At 34.9% G+C, this 27,204-nt stretch overlaps 1 protein-coding gene and 1 long non-coding RNA gene across 9 annotated transcripts in view; one reads left to right on the forward strand and one right to left on the reverse strand.

The window, feature by feature from the left end:
• The window catches only part of LOC127068986 (uncharacterized), a 736-nt gene extending 536 nt beyond the window's left edge, over positions 1-200 (reverse strand). The window contains exon 1 of the long non-coding RNA XR_007783263.1: positions 45-200. This is a non-coding gene — a long non-coding RNA (uncharacterized LOC127068986). The remainder of the gene's footprint in view (positions 1-44) is intronic.
• LOC127068967 (uncharacterized) overlaps positions 1-27,023 on the forward strand; it is a 28,952-nt gene extending 1,929 nt beyond the window's left edge. For 5 of the 8 annotated variants that reach the window (XM_051005471.1, XM_051005472.1, XM_051005474.1 and 2 more), the window contains 9 exons: positions 6,078-6,485; positions 9,089-9,233; positions 10,376-10,521; positions 12,868-12,965; positions 13,122-13,331; positions 18,950-19,069; positions 20,418-20,698; positions 21,571-21,696; positions 21,886-27,023. In XM_051005471.1, the coding sequence (XP_050861428.1) occupies positions 6,437-6,485; positions 9,089-9,233; positions 10,376-10,521; positions 12,868-12,965; positions 13,122-13,331; positions 18,950-19,069; positions 20,418-20,698; positions 21,571-21,696; positions 21,886-22,114 (1,404 nt within the window). In that variant the 5' untranslated portion in view covers positions 6,078-6,436 and the 3' untranslated portion in view covers positions 22,115-27,023. The remainder of the gene's footprint in view (positions 1-6,077; positions 6,486-9,088; positions 9,234-10,375; positions 10,522-12,867; positions 12,966-13,121; positions 13,332-18,949; positions 19,070-20,417; positions 20,699-21,570; positions 21,697-21,885) is intronic. The other 3 variants (XM_051005477.1, XM_051005476.1, XM_051005478.1) reach the window with 2 other exon arrangements.
• Positions 27,024-27,204: the final 181 nt, after the last annotated feature.

A 27,204-nucleotide genomic window follows, 5' to 3' on the forward strand; every position in this document is an offset into this window, starting at 1 on the left:
CGTGTATATCTATGTACATATCCAAAGAATTTACATAATATTACCAAGGAGAGAAGATAGAAAAGGATCCAATCTTGTCCTTGTCGTTTACTTGCTCTCATTCTCATCAAATACGTATATAGAAATTCGGATTAACCGTCTCTTTTGCGATTTGTGCTATAAAAGGGAACGTTTCAAAGACGAAAAGTTGATTAAGAAAATATGGTATCCCCTAAAAGAGAGATTATAGTAATAGTAAAATTAAGTTTAATTTATTATAATACTATTAACCACATTCAATGCACAATGGTATTAACAGAAGAAAAAAATCAGAGAGATCTAATAATCAAAATATTCCAAGAATGAAAATAAAGTTGCGTCTTTTTCTTTCTCCTTTTTCATTAATATGAAATAAAGTTGCGTCTCTATTTTTTCACTTTTTTCATTTTCTTTTTGCGATTCGTTTTCTCTTCGACTTTCTTTGATGATTTTTCATTTTCTTTTTTTCGATTCCTTTTTCAATTTGTTTTATCCCTTTTTCAATTCTTTTCTCTTCTCTTTTTACTTCGGAATGAGAATTTTGTACATCGATATCGACGTAGGTGAATAAGTAAATAGAATGGCTTCTTTTATCACGAGTTCTCACGCGTTTTCCAGTCGTAATATGTAGTTTTCATTTTTAAGAGACGCCATTACAATTTGTATTAGTTAAATGTGAGAGATACACGCGACAGATTATTACGCGATATCGTTTGCGTTTATTATTCCGAACGCGGAAGTTTTCGAGCGTCGAACGAGCCAGAATTGTTCGATTATTTATATTTGTCTTTTTTATTTCAAGATAAATAAAAAAAAGTTGCTGTACATTGACATTGATGGAGATAGAATTTGAATTAGTTTTTCTCTCTCTTACGCTTTATTGCAGCTTTTTCTCCTTTTTTAACAGAACGACGGTTCGATTTTATTTTGTAATATTAGAAAGAAAAAAGAAAAAAGAAAATATATAATCGATAGTTACATACAAAGTTTGCCAGATCGAATAACCGATCGTGTCACTTAGCGAAGTTGTAGAACTTTACACGAAGTTTAGAACGGAGAGAACGTACGATACATATTTACTCGTGTTCGATATTTTTACAGAATCTCGTTGTCACTTATGGCACGATATTGTCTCGAATGATTTTCTATCTTTACGAATTTTAGTCGTAAATTTGGACGAATGTTAGTCGTAAATTCCCTTGTAAATGATACGAATTAACGCGAGACACTATTTGACAATGATTGCGCTGCATAACTAACGAATCTCATTCGCTTCTTTAATCGTCTGAGGTGAAAGGCGACGATCATTTTTCATTTTCGACGGATACGAGATGGCGTTAATTCGAGGAATCGATTTGTTGCGTTGCTCCGATTAAATCGATATCGCTTTGGAGAGCGATTTACTTATTACTTACACGTTCGGTTTATTTTTACATTATGAATCAGATCGAATGGATTATATTCACTAACCGAATCAAAGTCAATGCTCGAATGAACGCTAAGCGTATCAGAACGTTGCACTTGTTTTCGTATAATACGTTAATTCTATCGTTTCGTCTTGTCAGACATTCAAGAATAGCATTTGATCCACGAATACTCTCTGAGTCAGTCGTCTCTCTCTTTCTCTCCTTGGAATATTTACCGATTATCATTCAGAGTATTTCTATTCTTTCTTCCTAACGATTCTCCAAATATCGTGTCTTCATAGAAATTATTCGGAAAATGAAACCGGAAAGATCCGGTATTTTCATTATCTATGTCTATTTTGTTTTCCTTTCTCTTCTTTCGATGGTCATTATTTCCATACGTTCCATGTTTGATCGCGTGCATATGACTTGCGAGTAGCAATTTATTCTAGTTACCAGCGAAAAAATGCCATAAAGTCTCGTAAAACGAAACTGAATGTATTATTTCCTACCGGTTAGCGGTGTAACTGACGATAGGCCATCACAACGGGTTGTTATTATTTCTGTTAGAAGCCGCGTTTTTCGGAGGATTCGCGAGCGATCATTTTTCTCTCTTTCTCGTCTTATCAGTCTTCACCTTCACCGTGAAAACTCGTCAAAATTTCTCGAGATATAGCAATCACGGTCGATAATAATAAAAGTCGTCCTTGAGAAGTTCTCGTTAGAGATAATTCACATGAAAAAGGGTTGAAGTTCATCGTGGAAAAGAACAATTTGTTTTACGGAATGATTAAGAGCAATAACGCTAAGTCGAGTGTAATAGCTTTAGCTTTAGTGAGAAATTTCTCTTCGATGTTGATCACGGGAAAAAAAGAAAAGAAAAAAAAAGAGCAAACAAATTGCAGAAAAACAAAAGAGGGGAGTATCGATTATGCATATATTCACCGTCCTAATTAATCCGTCGAAGGGCTTAAGGTTTCGCGAATCGAAGGAATATCGTACAACGCGTATTTACGATCGATTTCGAGATTTTCAGTCGACTCTGTAAAAAATAAGCAGACAGTGTTTATCACGTAGGATCTTTTGTACGTCACGTGTGACGCGTGTCATACATTTCCATCAGGCGATTTATACTTCGCAGTACGAACATGAATTCTCTAATGGAAGAAACGAAAGAGTACATGCCTATGCGTAACGTCGGCAAAAACTTCGAATTGAGGCCATCCAAGCGAAACCAAAACGATATTGCCCCAAGTTTATATATCTTTGTACCGTGTGTATATCTGTATATGTATACCTTTAGCACATTTATATGCCTACATAGTGTTTTCACTCTCGCAGACAGCTAAATGTGCTAACGGATAAACAAATGTAACTCGTTAACATTGAATGCACCTCTCTCTCTCTCTCTCTCTCTCTCTCTCTCTCTCTCTCCCCCTTACTCGATCCCAAATCGTCCGAATCTAAATTGGGAACATTCGCGGAGTCCCAAGTCTACGAGCTTTACGATTGGCTGTCGACGATCCTTGTCGTCGGTTGCTGCAATAGCCCGTTGCATTTTATCGGTACTAATTTTTGCATTATATCGGTTAGATTTATATCTTCTCGTAAACTTTAGATAATAGACTTAATTTACGAGCTATCGTTCGATCCAGATTCGACGCACTGTGCGACGCAAATACGTATAATAAAATAGTATTACATCAAATTTCTGCAGACCGAGTTTCTGTTGGCTAAAACACGAAACATTTACGAGCGTCGTTCGCAAAAAGAAAAACGTGATTAACGGACTAGCGTAATTATTCTATTTTTTGCACGACGAAATTCTTGGAATTACATCTCGATTTAATCTATTATATCTCGACAAGAAATTTATATTCGTGATAAAAACGCAATCGACGATCGAACGTGTAAAGTTGTTGCGGCTGAACTAAACTTGCAATAGCAACGCGTAATATAATCTCGACGTAAGATCTAATTTCAATGATCGAGTTTCTATCGAAAAGATCTTCCAACGTTGGTCTAATCTAATCATCGTTTCGAGACCTGGATCCGGCTATCAAGCGCAGTAACCCCCCACGTACGCAACTGGCGCTGAACTGACGCGTGCGCGTTTCGTTCAGCGCGTCGTAAACATTGAAGAGAGATAGACGAGAGGCGAGTGCGCATGCGCGCCGTACTACGCGCCGACGAACGTCGAGGGGAGAGGCACGTCTCATTTCCCCCGCGACCGCGGTCGCGTCAACGCGTTGGCGCGAGTCGGTCCTCGTTTCGACATCCTCTTTTGATTTCCATTGTTTATAATTATCCTTTGTCATTTACATATATCTACACGTTTCATACTATCGACTCGCAACAATTATATAAAGAATATAAGTAATGTATAAATAATCGTAATGACTTTTTCTTTACGGAAGAAAGATTAGAAGACGCGATTGTTTAAAATTGAAACCTTCTATAATATGTATTATTGTATACATATCTGTACATGTACCCTTCGTCTTGTATAGGTTACTGACGTAGACTGGCCTAGATGTCGCACGCCATTTATACGTATATAACTACTCAACGATGGGCGAGGTCGTACACTTCGAGAGAACGTGGATATTGCCGAGATACATGTCGGCTGATGTTCTTACACCGATATGCACCGAGCATGTTCATGTTCTTCGACCAAAGTAAATCGATATTATCGATCCCCCGTGAGCATTCGCATACGCTGTATGAAACGTGTTTCGCGTAAATGCGTGCTCGATGAATTAAACCTTCCTCGGAAGACGTAACTTATTCCAAAACAATCTGCCATGTCCGTTGGACGTCTTTACTTCGAGGTTACGCGGAAAAGAATTTTGGAAGTTTCATTGTCCCATATTCTCGATGGCATCTAATACGGTCTCTTATCAATCGGTTATCGATCTGTAGTGTTTAATACTTTAGAAATCTTCATTTTTAACGTTTCGTTAAAACGATAAGCCCAACCCTTCGCAATACTCAATTTCCAATATTCCACAGTTTCGGCGTAATAAAATAGGAAAGACCCTGCCAGTAGCGACAGAGTGGTCACCGATTTTTTTACCTAGCGAACTTTCAGTTCACTGATATCGGATTTTGACGCGATCTTTCGCCCGATATTTCATCGTACCACATATAAGCGTCAAAGCTCTCTCTTGCGCTCTTTCTTTCTTTCTCCCCTCGTTTTTCATCCTCTGCACCTACGTCACGAATCAACGGAATGAGAAAAAAAAAGCGTGTTAGGAGAGTACCGATTTTTTTTAAAGCGAAGCAAAGTCTGACACGATACGTTTTCAAACAAATTGTCGATGTTATTCGGTAAACAATTTGTTTGTAACCGAGTTAATCCTGTAACTCGATGATTGTCGAAACGAGGGTAGGGAAAGAAAGAGAGGGAGGGGGAGAGAGAGAGAGAGTAACAGATGGCAAAGACGTTGCGCAGGCTATCAAATTCGCACGTAATGCGGTATTCCTTTCTCAAGTTCAACACGGTTAACTCGTACTGCGAACACGAATACGACAGAGGGAGAAGTACCTGGGGCTCGATGTTGCTTCGGCTTGATGTGACGTCAACTGAGACGTGTACGATACGCGAACTAGGCCAGTGCGACTGACGGCATGTCGTAGAAATTTGGTACGACCTCCCAAACGCATATCGGATCACAGGAGTTTGCCGTAAGGGGAGAATTAATTAGCGATAGGATTAATTTTACAATTGCTAATAGGTATCTCAATGTTTCCGATAATGGAGAATAATGTCCCGAGCAAATTTCGCAGTTATTATTCTCGAATTAATTAAAGTTGAATGAATTTGACGAACGTGTTGGTATTTTCGAAACGTAGGTATGCAGCTATGTCGAAAAGAATTATTTCTTAAGAGCGTTTCGATCGATCGACGCGTATGCAAATGCCAGATATAAAAATAGACGGTAACGTTGGGAACTTAAAACAGGTTCATTAGAGTTAATGACTCCACATTTCACACCGGCTAGTTGAGAAGTCTATTGTTATGTCTGCATCGTCCATTAATAATATCGAGTCAGTGCCAGATACTTGCCTCGAGGGAATTAGCAAACGTTTTAATCCGTCTATCTTTCACGACCATCTCTCTCTCTCTCTCTCTCTCTCTCTCTCTCTCTCTCTCTCTCTCTCTCTCTCTCTGTTTCTCGACTTCGATAACCCCAAAATTCGACGTAACCCCTGTTATCTCCATTAGCTCGAGTGAAATGTTCACTCCCTTTTTGTGGGCGGCTCGTCGAGTTTTCCTCGACCCACTTTCAATTGAGAGGGGAACATAGAAAAGAGAAAAATAAAAAAGCACAGATACAAACTGGTAATAGGTTGTATTAAAAATTATCCATAGAAGCGATACACATCCATACACGATTCGGTTGACGTCGAGATTCAACAATTTTCTACGGAATAAGTATTGTAGAAATTGATTCGTACGCGAGTGGTAAGACAAACTGAAAAATACGACGCGCGACGTCGTTCGAAAGTCGAGAGAGTTCTCTCGAGAGAATCGACAAAAAAGAAAAGTATAAGAAACGCGGTAGACGCGTATCGCGTAATCTGACGTCGCACGAGCTCGCCGCGATCGTCGTTCGTAGGACGTTTAATTAAAATTCTTTGGGTTCGCAGCCCCCGGCGAAGACACGAGAACAACGACGAAGCTATCGGCCTTCCCCCTTTCCTCCTTCTCCTCCTCGTTCTCCTCCTCCCTTGTACAAGAAGGAAGGGCTGTCACATTGCCGGGACACGAGTGAACCATGTTCCAGGAAAGCTCGTGGCATCTCGAGGATTTCGATTATGAGCTAACGGACAAAGTGACTTGGTGCGGTTCCGCGAGATAGACCTTAGCTTCTTCTTTGGCGGATACGTTTATACACGTATATGTAGCGGTGAACCAGCATACGTCTACGACCGAAGATATCTACGGAAGTACTGTGATCCTGTCTGCAGGGATACGCGGTCCATATCCGGCCCGCCATCTTGGCGGCATGGTCCTTTGGGCCAGTATACTATTCCTGCAGGGAGCTGGGTTCGCGGGTGAGTCTTTTCAACATTTTTATTTGTTCGTTCGTTTGTTTATTTACTTGTTCGTTCATCTTGCAAGAGAGACATGGACGTACGAGTAACAGGTATCCGTCAATATCTCCAGTTTCAATGAAAATAGATACGCGATCAATGTTCATAAATTTTGCGTTAATGCGCCTTGTGATCGTAACAGCGATCGGAAGAAAAGCAAAAAAAGAAAACAAATACGTTCTCGCGGAACGCAACGTATCTACTCGTTATTATTTCTATTTGAAATTCTTGTAATTTCTCAATTACCTTACCTAATCGCGCATACAAGATCGTTTAGAATCGAAAGAAATGATAGATCGCCGCACGTCGTATTTCTCGCGTATTGTGATATCACGTACGTCGAGAAAGGATGATTTAATTTACATCGCATAGATTTATGAGCTGACCTGGCTGATAGGTTTTTGCACGGCTACGTAGAAGATAAATATCGAGAGAAATCAAAGAAGAGAGAGAGAGAGAGAGAGAGAGAGAGAGAATGGGTTTACAGCGATCTATCCATCAATCTCCGTATACACCGTTCGTTTAACTTCCCTAGAACTTGACTCACAAAGCGATTTTGCCTATCCTAGAGTATCGAAGCGTTTCGACATTCTCGGAAAATACATTGCACGCTATCGAAATAGATTAGAAGAACGATACGATTTTTCATCGACTTATATATTTTTCATTTTTACGGGGTCATTTCGTTATCCCCCACGATCCCAGAAATTGGTCCAATTAAATGATATCAAATGTATAAGACGATTCTGTTCTTTTTTAATTAAAAAAAAAAAATAAGAGAAGAAAAGAAAAGAAAAAACAAAGAGAAAAAATCCTATCTTGATGTTCCAAGAAAGAAAAGACCAAGTAATGAACTTATTGAGTATTTTCTTATCGACCCTACTCTTTTATACTATATTTATTCTGATAATAATTAAACCGAGAAAAATCGGAGGGAAGGTCATTCGAGGATTACCTACGTCATCTAAGAAACTTGAATTCATTTGAATATTACACGTGTAACAATTTTATTGTACGGTTATCACGATAAGAGATAACATATTCGGAACGTGTGAAAATTATAATTAGAATGAAATATAAAAAGAAAAAGAAAAGATTCGATAATCGTTTCTCGTATCGAATTCGTTCGAAAATACATCCGAATCATTTTTCATCCAAGTGACTTTAATTACGTTAGAGTTCTCTGTATTTTTCTAGCGTATGAATTGGACACGATCGATAAAAGGAAAATTCGAACGAGGTAGTACGGTCAAATGGAAGGACAGATCGAAAAGAAATAGATAGACATGCACGGACACAAAGACACACACACACGCGCGCGCGCGTACATATAGACGAATAGATTGTCCTGGACACGGTAGTTCGAGACGATTGATTCCTAAGGTTGTAGAATCGTTAACAACTATCGTCAACCAACCAGACGACTCGATCGAAATATCGTATAAAAGAGAGAGAGAGAGAGAGAGGGAGGGAGGGAGAGAGAGGGAGGGGAGGAAGAGAATCGAGCGTATATATTGTTCAATCGTATCTATGTATTTACATTTGTCCTCACGAATTACATTTGGTTCATTACTCGGTGTACCTCAATTTGTTTATGGTTAACTTCGTAGTCATTGATAAAATAAATTTTGATAAGACAAATCTAATTTTGACAAAAAATAAATTTGTTTAATTTTATTGCGAGCGACGAGAAAGAATAAATGAACAAATTTTTGTCGTTTTAATGATGCCTATTTTACTAGAATGAACAAAAGCAAATGATTTTCTCTAGGGTCCTAAAGACAAGTGTGTTATAATTACAGGACAATGAAACCTGTCTCGTTAACACTGTGTGAAGAACTCTTCGAAAAGTTAACTTCGCAAACATTTCTCTCTCTCTCTCTCTCTCTCTCTCTCTCTCTCTCGACCTTTTTTGAATTCTTTTTTTATTTTTTTCGGTTGTTTATTTCTTTTTTAAGCAACCGACGAGTTACGGAAAACGAGTTTCTCCAAGCTTTTTGTAGGATCGTGGTTAAACGAAGAAAAAACAAAAACGTTGAGAGTATTTGTACAGATGGAATTAGAAAAGCGGTTCGGTAGTGTTTTGCAAACGTAAATGCTGGTAGGTCGATCGGATATCGCGTAAAAAGAAAGAGAACTATTACATTCTTCTATCGCGATATCTCGTAAAACGTTTCATCTATTACGTATATTGAATTTCCTCGCAAATAGAAGAAAAAAAACTTGTTTTATGTCTTTTCTTTTTCTGTTATGTCGATCGTTCGAACGAAAGAAATAATATAAAATATACATTATGATTTTACAAGTAACAAATTTTTATTATAATCTTATATAAAACAAACATTTATGTATACATGTATATACAGTTTATACACGCGCACGCACAAACACACACGAACGCACTGTACGTAAACATATACAATTGATAAGAATAATACTAAAAGCACACATGACGTTAACGCTTGTTGCTTTTAGAACTTTGACGTTTAACGAATTCTCAGACGTCTAAAAAGAGCTCGTTCATACTTCATAAAATTGAACGACGTCTCGATTTATTTTTCCAGGCTCGATGACGAGCGGTATTCCGGGAGTTCCGGAAAACATAACGGTGATGTTCCTAAACCCGACATCCGTCCGTGTTTCTTGGAGCACCAGCCAGGTCGAGCAAGTTGAAAAGTACGACGTTACGTATAAACCAACGGACGCCAGGTGCGTTCCCATTATTTCAATATTTTCTTTTTCTTTGTTCTTCTTTTCCTTTTTCTTTTTTTTCTTTTTTTTTGCTTACAAACAACCAAGAACGGTATCATAAGAATTGATATAAATCTATCGTTTCATACGATTGAACGCATTATTTTCATTTTATCCAAACTTAAACAATATCAAATGACTTTCGGACTCTTGGTTTTCTTTTTTCAATTACAAAGATGAATTACGAGATTTACGAAGAATTCCATTTTTCTTTCCCTTCGTCGAATAATCCTTCTCTATATCTCTTTTTCATTCTATCTCAATCCTTTACCAAAACGTTTCTCTCTCTATCTATCTATCTCTCTATCTCTTCGAAGCGATCGTTTAAAACTCTACCCTTATTTTCTCCCGTTTTATCCCCGTTCTATCAACCATCTAAGCTTCTAATCCCCTTTTTTCGCTTCTTTTCACGTCGACCAACTTATGAAATTTCATTTCTTATTAACCTTCCGGTAACGAACCATGTAACATACTCAATTTACCCTTTCATATATCGGTATTACATTATCATGCCATTTAATCATAATTAAAAACTTTGTTTATACCAATAACGCAGTTTCTGTTCCTTAAAGCAGAGTATGTATTTTTCAAATTTGTTTTGAGAGAGAAGTGACATTTTTTTCTTTTTAATATTTACATATTTCACCGAGCATGCATAATTTATGAAATTCAGAGCTCTTGTACAAAGTTGTAATTGAATGTAGCTTATAGCGTAGAATATATAACGATCGCGATAAAATGACGAATATAATTCATAATGCATCGACACACTGACGCTTTTCAATTGTTATTTCAAAATTATTCGATATTTGAAATAGCTGTTGAAAAAAAAAATATATATATTAATAATAATTACGAATGACGTATAATATTACGTAACCTTTGAAAAGTTCACACACATACACGCGACCCATCTACAACGAATTATATCGTTACAAGAAATATCTTATTTCACATGAAACGAAATGAAATTCGATGATAGTCATTTTTAAATGATATTGGAAAACGATTCCCCGTTATTAAAATGAATCAGTTTCCTATATCATTCCTTATCGTTCGATGCGAAATATCAAATTTGAATCACAACGGGAAGGCGTTAGTTACAGGGTGGTGGCGGTGGTCGCAGGAAATAGCGAAGCAGTTACGTTAAGCGGTCTAAGGGCCGACACGCAGTACCAACTAGTAGTCACTGCTGTGAGAGCAGGCAAAAAGTATAGAAGTCGACCAATCGTCTTCCGTACGCTCGGTGAGTCGTCAGTCTCTTTTCATTTATTTATTCTTTTTTCTTTTCATTCGTTTCCTTTAGATCCCCTTTCAGAATAATATCTGAAGTATCTTGTCCGAACGTCGACCGACTCTTACTACTTGCAATTCTTGGAACAATACTTTTTTTAATAAATGCTGAAATACACGTTGTGTGAGAATAATAACGTAATATGAGAATTACCGCGTGACAAATAATCGCACTTACATAAAAAGATTAACACGTCCGTTAAATAGCAACATACTGAACTATTCTTTCGGTACTTCGTCCACGATACTAAAATGTCACTTGAGCTGGTTTACTTTGACAGGATTTTCTTCCCTTTTGGTCTGTATAAATCCCTACCAAATACGATTACGAACGGGTATTACACGAAGGAGATTAGAACGTTGTTGCTGTCTGTCCGACTCCGTCCTAATCAGTTTCAAGTGTAACATTCATTACTTACCGGCATTGCACTCTCTTTGCTCTTTAGAAAAAGAATAACACAAGTTATATATAACACGAGTTATATACGCGTTTACGAACATTAATTTTCTTGCTTCTCGTTGATTAAACGCGTAATATATTATAAAAAATTTGATAGAAATTGGTGATTACGTGCTTATGATACGTATAGGTATGATGTTATTACGTATGTATATACATGCATGTACATGACGAATACAATGTCGGATCAATTTCGAAACTCTTTTTCCGTCAACGCTCGATTAATCGTTCGAGATATTATCGTTCAGTTTTTATTCTTTAATTAATCTAAACGCGATCGAAGATTTAATCAAGGAGAGGATTTTTACTCGATTTATCGACAGGACGCTTGATTGGACGGCCTTAATAGAACGTCCTCGCGATACATAATACGTTGCACATCAATTCCTCGGAGGGATGAAGAGAGTGCTGTTTCGTAACCAATATTAAAAGCATCTACCTCTATATATATATACACATACACGCGTATATATATATATATGTATATCGCCAGAGGGAATCGATATTTCAACTGTTCCGCAGAGTACCCAAAATGGTCATATTCCAAAATATAGAATCTCTCACGTATTTCCTCTTCCTTCCGTTTTTTTACTCCTTTTTCATTTTTCACCGTTAATTGTCTCTACAAAATAGACCGCAGATTGGCTACATTTAAAGGTACCATACAATTTATGATATATTGTTTATTTATATGATATAATTAATATATTTTCCATATACGTACGTATATAAAGGAAGAATTTGAAAAGCAGATTTCCTTTTATTCGCATACAAAATCATATATGACATTTTCAGATAGATACGATTTGGATAATCAATAACGTATACCCAACGAATGTGTTATGACAGTCAAACAAATTTTCAACTTTCAATGTTGTTACCTACTCCTTCAACAATTTTACGTAGCATGTATAGATACGGAAGAACAAGGTTATCCAAGCAAGTAAATCACACAAACAGCAGTAATTCGTGTAACAAGTTGTTCTCATACATAGACATTACATATCCATACGTATGTACCTACACGATGATATACTTCAGAGGAACATATGTTCCTTCGGTAACACGTGTTGATTTTATTTTATAAAAAATAGACAATGCATGCACGTAGTAAGTCTGACATTGAGTGTCTCGTGTAAATATATACAGAGTGTCCCATTTCAAACATCAAACACACTTTAATATTATTTCATCGGGTATCTATAAGAAAAAAAAAGAAAAAGCTCACGTTTACCATTAAGCGTTCCATATATTCCGAGTTTAAAAAATTGGACATCGTACACACACACACACACACAGCCATGCGTGAGCACGTTATACGTCAAAATTCCACTAAATATTCAAGCGCGAGACAAATTCGGAAGAAACGAAATATGTAACAAAATATATACGTAACTAAGTTAGGAGAGATTTCGCATGTATAATGAGGAAAGGTAATCTACTTCGACCGTCACATGACAAGGTGGAAACTATTAGTAACGATTAGTCGTTTCCGTGATGGTTGCTAAAGGGTAATCAACATTGATCATATACATATACCTATAGCTATCTAATACGCCAGCTGTCATACGTTAACCTCCTTGCTAATAGCAATTATAAATTGAAAACGTGCCCTTGCTTATAACAAGCTTATCCTCCTTTAAAAGACTTTCTAGTATCGAAGTCATAAAATTCATTCGACGTTTTCTTTTTGTTTTTTATTCGAAAGAATTGCCTCCTGTATATACAGAGTGCATATACGCAAAAAATATTCAAACACTCGAGCGTGGATCGATTTTAATGGGACACCCTATCTATCTGCATATATATAAATATACGTATATTTATTTCCTTTTTTAGAACCTCCGCGGACCTTTCCCCAGCAGGATGCAGCAGTAACGAATGGACCACTTCCTCCGTCTCCGCCGTCTTCTCAACAACCGCAAGCTTACATACAAGTATGAAATGGGGCTAGGGCTGGGTTTGGGTCGGGGCTGGTGGGGGAGGGAACGGGGGGAGGGGCATTCTAAAGACAGAAAGAAAATAAACGATCTTTTAAAGGTACTTCTTTTCGTTATACGAGCTTACCCGAATAAAAAGCTTTCTCATTCCAGATACGAGGCGTCGAAGTTGGCATAGTTATACTGGTGCTGATAGTCTGGGCCGGTGCTATAGCTCTCTTCTTCAATCGTTGGGGTAAAATTCGCATGTTGTTGCCGTATCAACCGGATTACAAGGAACAATTGAAAGTTCCTGGTACCGGCGTTTGTACGGCGACCAATACGGCGTATCCTCAACATTCGACACAGCACACGTGTTCCCAGGTAACGCATGATCGAATTTTATTATATATTTATTATATCTATTGATCCTTATTTTTATAGTTTCTTCTTTCTATAATTGTCATTGATATTCGTGCCAGTGATTATGAAAGTTGCCTAACTACGTTCATCGTTCGTGAAAATTCTCATCCTAAGTGCGATGGGTGTTTGATTATGTTGAAATTAATAATTCTCCTTCGTACTTGTTTTCGAAATAATTCTAGCTAATTATTGGTTATTAAGTTATATTATTAATTATTAAGTTATATTTGAACGAAAGAATAATCATAAAGAATCTTAAATGTATGTACCACGAGCTATTTACATAATCATCGGCTCATTTATTCGTCTATAGATAAGTTGTATAAGTCGACGAATCGAATATTTATTGATCCTCCCCCATATTCACACGTTATTCGATTCTATTAATCGAAATTTCATCGATGATTAAAATCGTTTTAAAAATTAGCAAATCATTAGAGACGTAATACGATCTCCCATAAATTTCATTATAATTACTGACGATAAGTATAAAATATATTTTTCTTCGATATACATATACATTATACCTTTTGCGATGAAATAATAACAACGAGTAATAGAGCTTTAATCTTTAATCGATAAATTGTTATTTCGTATGGACGTTACATCTCTCTCTCTCTCTCTCTCTCTCTCTCTCTCTCCCTCTCTCTCTCTCTCCCTCTCTCTCTCTCTCTCTCTCTCGCTCTTTCTCTCGTAATACCATTATATTACGCATGCAATTAAACGATGTAAAATTTCCCGAAGAATAGAAAGCTCGTCGGATTAGCGTGAAATAATACCACCGTGAAAATATTACCATCCACGTTTTACGTGTTTTCTCTCGTGGTAAATGTAATGAACGTCCTATAGAATTTGTTTTTTCTCCTTTCTTTCTTTCTTTTTTTTTCCTTTTTTTTTTTTTTTTTTTAATCCAAATACATTTTCATTGAAATCCGTTAGGAAATTGCGTGAAAAACGAAAATCTCATCGTATTCGATATATTTGTTTTCGTCGAAGATAGATAAAAAAATGTTTGTTAAAATTATTAGGTTTCGTTAGAAATATGCTTGATATCAATATTCGTTTAGAGTTTTAGCCGATTATCGAGATATTTGATTAAGTCGATTCGATACAGTAGTTATCTCTCAACGAAATTTTATGGTACTCTGGCTAAATACCTACGTAATCAATGATAACCCGGTTTCTTATTCTGATAGGGAATATAATGAATTATTCAGCGACCTCAATTGCACAATACCCAGAAGCGTATAAAACTTTGAAGGGACTGTCAACTCGGTCGAGAAGAATAAAAATAGATGACGAAAGGATCGTTGACACACAAAGTATTAGATAATAAAGATGTCGTAACTATTATCGTAGATAATTTTTTTCCAAAAAATTTACTTCTTCGTGTCCCAATTATTATTTATATTTAGTTTCTGAATAGAATTCAAATATAGGAACTAAGAACGATAATGATTTTTTTTCCGAAACTCTCTGATTTCTTTTTAAAGTCGTTCAAATCACTTGGTATTATGCATAGATTCAAAAAAGAAAAGAAAAGAAAGAGAAGTTATTTAGATCCGAGTCATTATATCTCCATCAATTTCTTGCTGTTCATGTGGACTAAATTACGGGTTATATTTCTTTTCTCCTCCTCTCTCTATCTCTCTCTTTCTCTTTCTCTGTATTATCTTTATTATCACTTCTCTTTCACCGATCATCACGAATGGGAATCGCTTGAGGCAGTCGATAACGATTTATTCGTTAATTACTGAAAATAACGTTGAAGCCGCTTTTGCATGTGCTTCCAAATTAGTATTAGAGAGTTAAAAGGACTTTATATTATAGAAGACGTATACTAAGCGAAGATACTCTCTTTTGCGTGCCCGAAAGCGATGCACGCTTTACCTCCTTGATTATATTCCCATAAATTTGCATATCTTTCTCTCTTTCTCTCTCTCTCTCTCTCTCTCTCTCTCTCTCTCTCTCTCTTCCTCCCTCATGCATATTCTGGTTTAGAATAGAACTTATAGAGAAGATAGAAGGAGTCGGTGGCGGGATAATTATTTCAATCCTAATGCGTTTGAACTTAAGACTAAGGATGCATCGTTTTCATTTTTTTACGTAAAACCATTATCACATAATATAACGTATCAAAGTTCTAAACTAATGCATACACGTATATAATATATTAATTAAGTTTTCTAAATGTTTGCTCGCATTTTGCAATTGTTTAACTTTTTATTTAGGACGGACAAACGAATTTAACGAATTTTTTAATTGACATGATTAAATAATAATTTTTTTATATGTGTCCGACAACGATATGACATTTTTTAAAATGCCATCTTTCTTTTATGATAAGAAGAATAGCTTATTACCTTGTACTTTAAGACATCCTCGACTATTTACACCAATTTATATTACATTCTATAGATGTACGCTAATTTCTCTGTTTTTATTGAAAATTGAAAAAAATAAAAGAACAATGTTTTGTCCGTTCAAAAGAAAGTTACTCAGCTTTGAAGAAGACATAATCTTGAATTCGTTATATTATCTTGCAATACATCTCGATCATTATCTTTCTACTTATTCCCCAAACTTGTCTTAACTTTCGTCGGATAGAAAAACAAAGAAATAGACAAAGAAAATAATAAAATAAAGAATAAACAAATAAATAAAGAAATAATTGCCAGAAAAATCAACAAGGCAACGATTAATAATAGAATCTAATCTCTGTCTGTTTCCTCTTGCTCGATCTCGTCGAACTCGAACTTCTTCTTTTGGATACGATATCTCGATATCGTCGACCGTTCTTCGACGTTTCGCACGCCACGCAACGTACAATTTTCAACGGATAATTTTTCTTCGAAACACACATACTTACACGTAAATCTTAAATACAAACACACGCAACGACAACGACGACGACGACGACGACGACAACGACGACGACATACGTAATACATTCTTTACGATACCGACTTGTTAACGAAATGACCAACCAACACGTGCACACACATTCTCACAAATGTACACACGTACAAATCAAACCCAATGCAACGTAAACGATACGAAAACGATCAAGATAATGACGACGTTGTCGGACATGATGATGCAGTGCGGGGGTGGAAGCTGCTGCGTCTTGGAACAGTGCTTTCAGTATCCTAGAAGAACAAGAGAACCTCGGGACTGTGGATGCCAATTTGCTCTTCTCCATAGAGCGGATATCTCTGCCTGATCATCGGTACTTGTAAAAAAAAAAGAAAAGAAAAAGAAAAGAGAAAACAAACAAACAAAGAACAGATCTTTCATTATCTTGTTTTCGTTTTCTCTATCTCTCTCTCTCTCTCTCTCTCTCTCTCTCTCTCTCTCTCTCTCTCTCTCTCTCTCTCTCTCTCTCTCTCTCTGTCTCTCTCTCTCTCTTCCTTATCTCTATTGATTTATCATTAAAACCCAATTGCAAACGAGCACGAAATATTTTGCTTGTTTTTTTCTGTTTTTTTTTTCCAATTTCCTTTCAATCTCTGTCTCTATATCTATTTATCTATGTTCGTCGTGTGTCTCTTCTCGTTTTTCATGTATTTTTGTAGTTTATTCGTGACCATGTTGTGCGATATATTCTCCTTTAAAACATTTCCAATTTTCCTACGACCCTATTTCCTTCCCTATTTCTCATCATTCTCTCTTTCTTTCTCTCTCTCTCCCCCTCTATTTTTCTTTTTCTTTTTACTTGTCAGCAAACCCCGATTGCTTCTACTTTCTCACGAAAAGATAAAAGTGCCTACTAATTGTGTGCGTCCTTTGCCTCTTGTCTTTTTTCTCTTTCTTTTTCCTGTCTTTTTTCCTCTCTCTCTCTCTTTCTCTTTCTTCCTTTCTCTCTCTCTCTCTCTCTCTCTCTCTCTCTCTCTCTACCTCTTTCTCTCTCTCTTTTTCTCCCTCTTTTTCTACTTGCCAATTAATAATCGGTACAACGACAGGGAAAAAGAGAACAAAAATAAAGCAGAAGGAAAAAAACGAAAGAAGATGAATGTAGAATAGAAAAGAAGACATGGAAATTGGTGAAAAATTTGCGAGAGTTTAGCTAACTAGAAATTTTTCTTTGACGTTACGTATTTCGTTCCATTTAATTAACTATTGTTGGCGTTGCGTAAAAGGACGATCGATATTCCATTTAATCCTTTATAAAGCCACGTCATTTTCAATTTGCACACACGTATACATATGTATGTATCTGTCTATTTTTTAATTTTTTATTTCAACGTTTCTCCGTATTAATTTGTTTTTATATGACATTCCTTTATAGTCAAACAATTTGTGTTCATGACAATTTGCAGTTCCTATTTCTCAAAGTATATAGTATACATTATTCAAATCATTTTTTTCCTTTTTTTTTTTTAAGAATGAATAGAAGTTCCTTCGTAACTGATATTACGATCCATTATTACGATACATCCGTGTGTTAAATCGAAATTAAACCAAACAGTCGACAATGCACGTGAAAGATAATTAATTTTTATGTTTAGATATCTAAATATATTTATTTAGTTGATCATTTATTTATTTAATTATAATTTTCTTTTCTTTCTATAGAGTCGAAACGCGGAAGGAATCGACATTAAACTAAATTCGAAGAGTTTACGAATTCTATTCTCTTCGAGTTCGTTATCGAAGACTCTCTTTTAACTTTTGATTTCCATATTACTTCGAGAATGGCAAGCACAAGTGGACTGTCATCTGCGATATCACAACCAGCACTTATCTCGTTATCGAAATCGCGAAGCTCACTCGCGAAAGACGTTTTACTTCGTTAAACGAGTTTGGAGATGCATGTCCGTGAAATATCCACCTTTAAATTACGATGGAACGAAGCCAAAACGGAATTATTCGAAAGTATTCGTCGACGGTACTCGTTCGAATAAATTTACATGATAAATAAGAAGATAACAGTGACCGCGCGCTCGTTTTGAGAACGTTCGATATAATTATATGTTTAGATATTATATATTGTTCGTGTCACACACGCAGACAGATGTGTGTGTGTATAAAAAAAAGAGAAGAGAAAATAGAAAACAAGGAAAAGAAGAAAAAATATGGAAACTATGCCCGCTTGAATTCGCTTCGACCGATAACACCATTTTCAGCGACGTCACGCTAAATTTCATCAACGAAATTCGTGCACGCTATACCTTTAAATGATCGCACAGCGAGAAATATATGTATTTATATATACTTAGGAATATCCGAGTAGTTCGATGTACGTTTGATGACGTCACGCTTTAGAGCACACATAACACTAAGAGCGAGACACACGCGTTACATGTATACACCGAAAGCCACGAAACGCACAAATTTTGTGTTGCGTCGTTCGATTTTCCTTCGTATTTCTACGTATCAACGAACGAAACGTGTACGTGTATATGTGTACTGGGGGGGAGGAGGGGAGAGGTTTGTTAATAAACAAACATACAAACAAACAAACAAACAAGCAAGCAAGCAAACATGGAAACGTTTTGTTCGTTATATTCAATCGATACGTGTCATAACTATATACGATCCCGTTTGAGCTATTTCTAATCCAATTGATGAAATTGCAGCATCAGCACTGGTCGAACCATCACGTGGATTCTTTGGACAGTGGCAGTGGTTTAGGTTGGCCAAGACCGACAAGGCCACGTGTCAATAGTGCCATCGACGTCGCTGGCTTCCTTTCACAGGTTAGTAATCGCATCAAAACGATTGATCCAACGATCTTCGACCGAATCTGGATTACTCGAGAATTAATCTTTTCAGAGCTAACATTTTCGCAAAGTTTTCATTACATTTATCGTATGCATGTTATTTATACTATAGTACTAACACAGTAATGCTTCCTTTGTCTTTTTTAAATGTATGAAAATAATACATACATACGTAAGTAAAAATATCCAATTTACTCTACTTTTTGTTGATCGATTCTCTTCTATAAGATAATATCTATTGTACGTACTTTCGTCGAAGATCTCCCATGTGTACGTACATGCATGCATGTAAGTACAACATATTACTTGATAACTCTGCAAGGTGTTTCTGTAGTTTACACTTTTAGAAATTTAGGCGATATCGCTTATCGATCGGTAGGTTAGCGGTATTAAACATTCTAGGTCAATCTCGAATAATTGCAAATCGTATTATTATTAATCGAATTATTCGATACAAGTCTTCTTCCTTCCAATTTACGGACGTGATTTTCGTTTCTTCGTACTTGGAGAGATCGATAAATATACATATACGTGTATACATATATATACATACACACACATTATGTATACGAATGTCTTGGTCTATTTTCTAATTTTTTTTTCTTCATCTTTATTATTATCGTTATAACAGATTAGAATCGTTCTCATCGATAACGCAAATGGATTCGATGATATCGCGTGGCAAAATTTCGAAAAGCGCTACCGCAAAGTGTTTGCAAAGAGACGACTATGTTTTCTAGTGCGACAGTTATTTAAATAAATGATAGATACGAAGGAGACCACCGCGTAAAAGGAATACCTCAAAGTCGAACGTCAAAGTTCAAGGTAGTCGCTATTGAGGTAAAGTTCGTCGCGTCTGATCGATACTTTGTCGGCTTACTTTGTAAAAGTAAAAAAAAAAAAAAGAAAAAAGAAAAGAGAAAAAAGAAAAAACAAAGCTCGATTAGACGAGCAACCATACGCGACATACTTTAATAAAATGTCCAACTTCTCGAGTTTTTTTTTATCCATGTTCGAAAAATCCAAATCGATTTCTTCTTTCTAAAAAGAGTAACTTGTAATATCTACCAATTAGTATGCTAATACTAGAATATAACTATTATATGTAGTTATATTAGTAACACTTACATCGGTATACTAATAAAAAATAAAATTAATCGATACTTATAGAGGAGTGTATAAACCTTCGGGATCATAGAAGTAGTATTATAACTTTTTTTTTTTTTTTTTTTTTTTCTTGAAATCGCTTGAAGAAAATTTATGAAACATCCTTTGACGATGAGAAAGTCATTGATATTTTTTTTCCACTTTTTATTTTGATAAGGAATTTCTCCGACGACATGGGTCCACGTCAAAGTTATGTCGAAAGGTTCGCAGTGCAGATAATTTGCCATTGGCCTCGGCGAATCGCCAAGCTCATCAACGAAGAAGTTCAAGAAGCGAGGGAAACGAAGGAGATCGAGAATCTTTTTTGAAACCTAGTCAAGAAGATCAAGAAAGATATGAAATTGCGAGCCCGAAAAGGCAAGGCAGTCCTGAAAGTGGTTCCAAAGATCTCACCGAGACGTCTTTGTTGGACTCGAATTATCAGCAACCATCGTCGAGGTAAAACGTTTCATATTCGTTTTTATTATTTTATTTTCTATTTCAAAAATTATTTCCGATCTTGTAGAAACTCTTACGAATATTTCATTTAAAGCTCGATAAACCATTTCCATGCAATTTGTATATATATTTCTTCTTTTTGTTTCTTGTTGTTTTCTGCATAAAAAATATCTTAAATATTGTATGATAAATTCTAATCGATTTCCGATAAATTCAATATTTTTTCTTTCCAATTTCCAAAGTTATTAACGATTCGTCCATAAGGGACATTTAGTTTAGATTTCAATCAACGCGTCTCGATGTTTTCTTTATATATGTATATATATACACACACACATAAAAGAAATAAAAATATTACACGATATTATAATTCCAATCGAGTTCTGACAGATTCAATATTCTCACGAAAAAAATTCGATAGAAAAATTGTTCGTTGGTGAAAGTTGGGAAACGAATTTCTTTGTGATAATTTATCGTTTTTATCGATGTCTGATTCGATGAATAATCGTTTACGGATACTCTTCTTATTTTTAAAGCTCCGTTATTAGAATTTCTCTACGATTTATATATTCGTTTAGATCTACAGATTTAATGAGTTCAATTGTAGAATATTACAACGATTTTTCTCGTGTCGATTTCACGTCACCACTTTATATATATATATATATATATATATATATATAATCGTATTTCATACGTGTAAAATTCATTAAAACTTCATTGCTTACATCAAAGGTAATTTTTGCGGAGACGATTAATCGCTAGAAACCAAGAGAACGTTTATAAGAAAGTTACGAACGAATACTTTTTGATACTCACCATGTAGATTTTCGTGAATGAGAAGAAATTAAAAATAAAAATATGGTTTTCAGGGACTCGCCGGTACCACCGCCGACGACGACATCATTGGTAGCAAAACGATTCAGTGGTTGGCGCGTACCAGGAAGTCACGATTACGCCAAATGTCCTATTCAACAGCCGGTCTCGATGGACGAACGGTATAACAAAGGAATAAGAAAACTAAAGACATTTTCGTAAACTGAAAACTAATTTTAACGCATTCAATTTCTATAAAAAAAAAAGGCTAAATTTGTAGTTATCAGCTTGCAATATCAAAAATTCATATCGATCGGATTATCGAGGAATATGAAAGCAAAAAAGAAAAACAAAATAAATATGAATCGCAGGTGTTATCGACGATCGTGCGAGCCAGAAAGCGGTCTTTTGTCGAGGCATCATCATCATCGGCATCACCATCATCATCGTCTCGATGGCGAACACTATTCGAAGAGTTACGATTATACCAGACGTACTCCAGAATCTAGCATAGACGTGAAACATTTTGGACTGCCGATTTTGAGCGTGAGCGAGCCCAGCCCACCGGATGAGGATGGTCGAGTCGACGATTATTTGTAGGACTTGCTTGCCGAGGATTTCCTCAAGGAACTCCTCGTATGATACCACCATTTCTTTCTATTTCTCTCTCTTTCTTCGTGTCTCTTTCTATATACCTTAAGTGAGCAACCTGTTATTACACGCGTAGCCACAAATATAATATCGTTTGAAATGATAAATGGCTGTAAGTAAATATGTATCGATGCAAATATAATTTCACGCGAAATAATGAAAACAATGAGGGGTTATAAAATTAAAAAAAAAGTATTCCAACTAATTCGATTATATTGAATGAAGTAAAAATTATAGGTATTAGAAGAAACGTTTAAACAAAGGAAATATTTATAACAATTTTTTCGAAATAATCTACGATCTAATTAACGATATCTAATAACAAGGCTGCTCGTCTCTATATTATATGTATATTTCTCTTGATTTCTTCATTACTGAAAACACGACCGTGTTTTTCCTGATCAAATTTAACGTTCTCGCTTTGAAGATAAAAAAGAATCGATTTTTCCTAAGAAATGATAACGAAGTATACGATCGATTCGTCTTGATTAGGATTTCAAGAACGTTAGGTTGATCTGTCTGATGAACCGTTCGTGTCTGTTTGAGATACCATAAGTAATTAGGACAAATATTCAAAACAAACTTGACACCGTGTTTTCGTCATCGTGGAAAAAACATGAAAGAATATATATATATAATATATATATATATTATTATTATACGAAAAATTAATATATAATTATAAAACTTCAAAAAAAGAAGCCAAGAGAGTACTTCTCGTAATTCATTCGAGTTTAACTAAAAAATAATTTTGTCCACGAGGAGAAAACACCATAACCGTTTTTCGATTAAAAAAAAAAGTAGTATCGCACGACAACGACGACGGACGAAACGTCCAATCGCATCGCTTTCATTCGAAGATAAAAAAATGAATTTTATTCTTCGGAAATAAAAAAAAGAGAGAAGAAATGTGGGAAGAGAGTCTCATTTCCGCGAGATGATAATTAAGGGACCATGATCGGTCGAATCGAATTGTACACATATTAACTTATAGACGTATCGTACTACGATTAAAATATATATCACTTCGAGATATGATATCGAGAAAAAGAAGAAAAAAAACATAAGAAATATAAAGGAATGTTACGACAATTCTCCAATCTGAATCGTGTATGTTAATATATAAAGAAAGGTACATAATACGTATATACATATGTACAAGATGAATCGTGAAACGTGAATATCTTAACTTATTTTATTATTAATTTAATATGTTTTTATATCACCATTGAGAAAAATCGAAATTTGAGAGAGAGAGAGAGAGAGAGAGAGACGAGGATTTATAAGACATTTATTTTCAATAACTTATGAAGAATTGTTGGATAAATTAATTTGAATAAATTCATAATCCCTCCCTCTCTCTCTCTCTCTCTTTCTCGTAAAATTTGTTAATTATTTTATTTGAAAAATTTACTCGAAGGACAATTTATAAAACATTAATTGAAATAAGTCATGAAATTATTTAGAAAATTTATTTAAATATTTCCCTACCTTGACACTCAAAAAACGTTGTCTCAGTAATTCGATATGACAAATTAATGTTCAAAGAATAAAATCTCGATCGATCGATCATCGATCAAATGGTCACGTGACACGACTCACTCGTTTGTTTGTATACACATGAATACGACAAGTACATTTGTATATGTGTTATATATATGCGTACGATCTTGCAAAATAACGAGAAGCGTGTGCTAAAAGCTTCGTCGCGACGTGTCCTTGGATTCCTTGATTGCAAATCGATCGCGACGACTTATCAGAATTCGTTATTACGTTGGAACGACGCGAGGATACTATCGAACGCTATGGTGCGTGCGTGCGTGCGTGCGTGTGTGTGTGTGTGTGCATGCGTGATGTGTATCTGTATCCTACGTACGCGCGTTATATTCGTTTCATTGCAATGAAAAAAAAGACGAGATAATTGATTTCCTTTTTAACGAATAACAAAAAGCTGCCTCGGCATAATTCGCACATGCATTTTTCATATTTAAAAATCATATCTTACTATCTGCAAAACGACGTTTATCCCCGACCAAAAAATGATCTAATCGCTTTTCGATCGTGCCCTTGAAATATTTTTTATTCGAGTTGAACGATGTAAAAATATCACATTTTTAATTAATTTAATCGTTGACATACGTGTACTGTGTATATATATATATCTAATTTTCGATTTGATCTTTTTGTTCAAGAACCAAGCTGATAAAAGAAAAGGATAAAATTTTGTAGAAACTTTCCAACAAATGATCGTATCATAATTATAATTGTCTTTCCAGACAATTAAGCGATACGTAAGAACGATAAAGAAAAGTCGAAAGAAGGCGGGAAAGTACGTACGCGTATCGATTTCTTTGTAAAAAAATATCCGCAAGTGCGTTTCATCGTTTAAACGAGTCAATTACGTCCATATCCTTTGCATAGAACATAGAACATTAGGATTATTGTAGGTTTCTAATCGTAGCTCTCTATATATATATATGTATATTAGTAAATTAAATTAAATAAGAAAAATGGTCCTAACTTTCCTAACTTCTTGAAAGGATTTCGAAAGTTTCTTCAAAATTGTTCTCTCATTTCTATTTATTAAAAGATCAGTGATTAGAGATATGAATTAGTTTTAAATTGGAAGTATAAGTAAATACGTGATTATACCGTGGGGACCAATGAAGAAAACGATTGAACGTCCATTACTAACATCGATATTTACTTGTAATAAAAAGTAAAACAAAAAAAAACACGAAAGAATAGGTCCCCTTTTTATGGATCCTTTTCAATGAAGCCCGCGAAATAAAAAACGGATTGTAATTATCCTAAATATGTCTGAACCGTTCTTTCTATGATATTAACCGCAAGAGAGGGAACAGGATTGAATTCTGTTTAAGAACGATTGGCAAACATTTGTTTCGAGAGAACTCGATCGATTTCGAATAATGATAATAACATCACGAGCTTTTCGCCTAATCTTAATCGTTGCACGTACGCACGTATTCGTTTATGTGTAAATATCATCCCTATATAAGAAACATTCTTTTTATAAATGATTTAACGGGAAAGAAATCGAGACAGTGGTTCTCAACGAACGATTTATTCTGACATTACGTTGCTCTAATAACTAGTTGATATATCGAATATCATAATCCCTTCCACGTGTATTCTATTACCCATATATCCGATATGACATTGCATAGCATTTATAAAGATAAATCGATAGTATAACCTTAACTCGAACCATCGAGAGTTCTCGTACACGTTATTCTCGTTATTTCGCTCATTGATCCATTATAATATGTAGATAGATTTAAGACGATTCGAACGTTCCTTCGGACCATCGGTGTAATTCATTGTCAACGACCAAATTAGAATATTTTCTTCTATTTTTCTTTTTCTCTATTTCTCTCCTTCAGTGACACAGTTACCTCATACAATTCCCCTTATTAAATATACAGGGTAATTCGCTGATGTTTACGAGAAATTATTTCATTGATAAAATTTCAATTGTATCGTAAAGAAATTTTCTTTTTTCGGATTTTCACTTTTATCGGATTGTGCGAACAAAGTTGAGAACCATCGATAACTTCATTCATTTGATTTCATTGATAAAAAAAATCTCGATCGAAAATAACATATGTTTATCTTCGTACGATAATCGATATCAATGATCGTATTTCCAGCTGATAGGTTATGCCGAAATTCAATGGCTTCTCAATTCACATAGTTTCATTGATAAAAATTACTTAAAAATCTCGATTCGAGACAATATGCGTTTATTTCTGTACGATCTTCGATAATCGATATCAATCGATAATAGGTTATGTTCGATACAGCGATACACATGAATGCACGTGTACGAATCCTTGATGGAATATATAAAGTATACAAATTAAAAACATATTTCTATATAACCTTTGACGAATTACCCTGTATATATATATATATATATATATACATATAATATACATGTAAGTCTGTTAACAAAATGTATGTACACATCCAGAACCAGCGGTGCATTACCGCCTTAGATGTAATTTAAAAGCGCGCTTAGCTGCAAATAGTTTACGAGTAAATTTAAACGTAAATCATATAATTGTGTGTACGTATGTATATATGTGTGTGTACGTATGTCTGTGTTAAGCGATCAAGCAACGACATCGTGGAAAAGGTTATCGTTTTTCAAATATTATTTATAATATATTTTAATCAACAAATTTTTCATTCTTTTTTACACTTATTTAAAAATGTATTAATTTCGAGTAAGTCAAGATAAACAAATATCAGCGTTATTATTTAAACACCAAAGTTTCTAAACTATATCGAAAGTCAAAGATGTTATTATTATTGATATTATTTTATTATCCTTTGAAACGTACAGACGAAATGTGAAATGTGCGTATAATACGTCCAAAGAGATTTTTGTGCAACGAAATTAGTCACTTACGAAGATGAGAAGTTGTTTCATTGAAGATATTGGCATTTGCATTGTCTTACCTCAAGTCTGCTATGAATATAATAGTATGAAAAATATTCGTTTCAATGCAATATATATTTTACTGGTCATGGATTAAGATCATTATGGAAAAAAAAATAACAAAAGAAAGGTAATAGAAAACAGAATTATAGCTTTAAGCAATGAGACCAAAATAAGTAATGATGAAACCTTATTCTCTTATATGGAAAGGCAATCTTAAGACAGTCGATTTAAGAGCGATTTTACAAAAAGAAGAAATAATAATAATAATAATAACTAATTTTATAATATTATTTTTGTCTCCTGTATATAAATAAATGTCACTAACTCAGAATTATTATAATAATACTGATCTATAAAATATATTGATGCTATGTCATTCAGTCAATTTAATCGATTGTTGGTTATTACTTATTAATATTATTTATGAGTTTTTAGGTTATGTTAACTCAATGCATGACATTAAATCGTAGCATTATTGGTAAGTATGATTATTATACAAATTTTGTTGAAATCAATTAATATCGAATCTTAATATCGTACGCTCTAAAAATTAATATCATTGTTACTTCAT

The sequence above is a fragment of the Vespula vulgaris genome, chromosome 14, assembly GCF_905475345.1.
Source record: "Vespula vulgaris chromosome 14, iyVesVulg1.1, whole genome shotgun sequence".
Taxonomy (NCBI): Eukaryota; Metazoa; Arthropoda; class Insecta; order Hymenoptera; family Vespidae; genus Vespula; species Vespula vulgaris.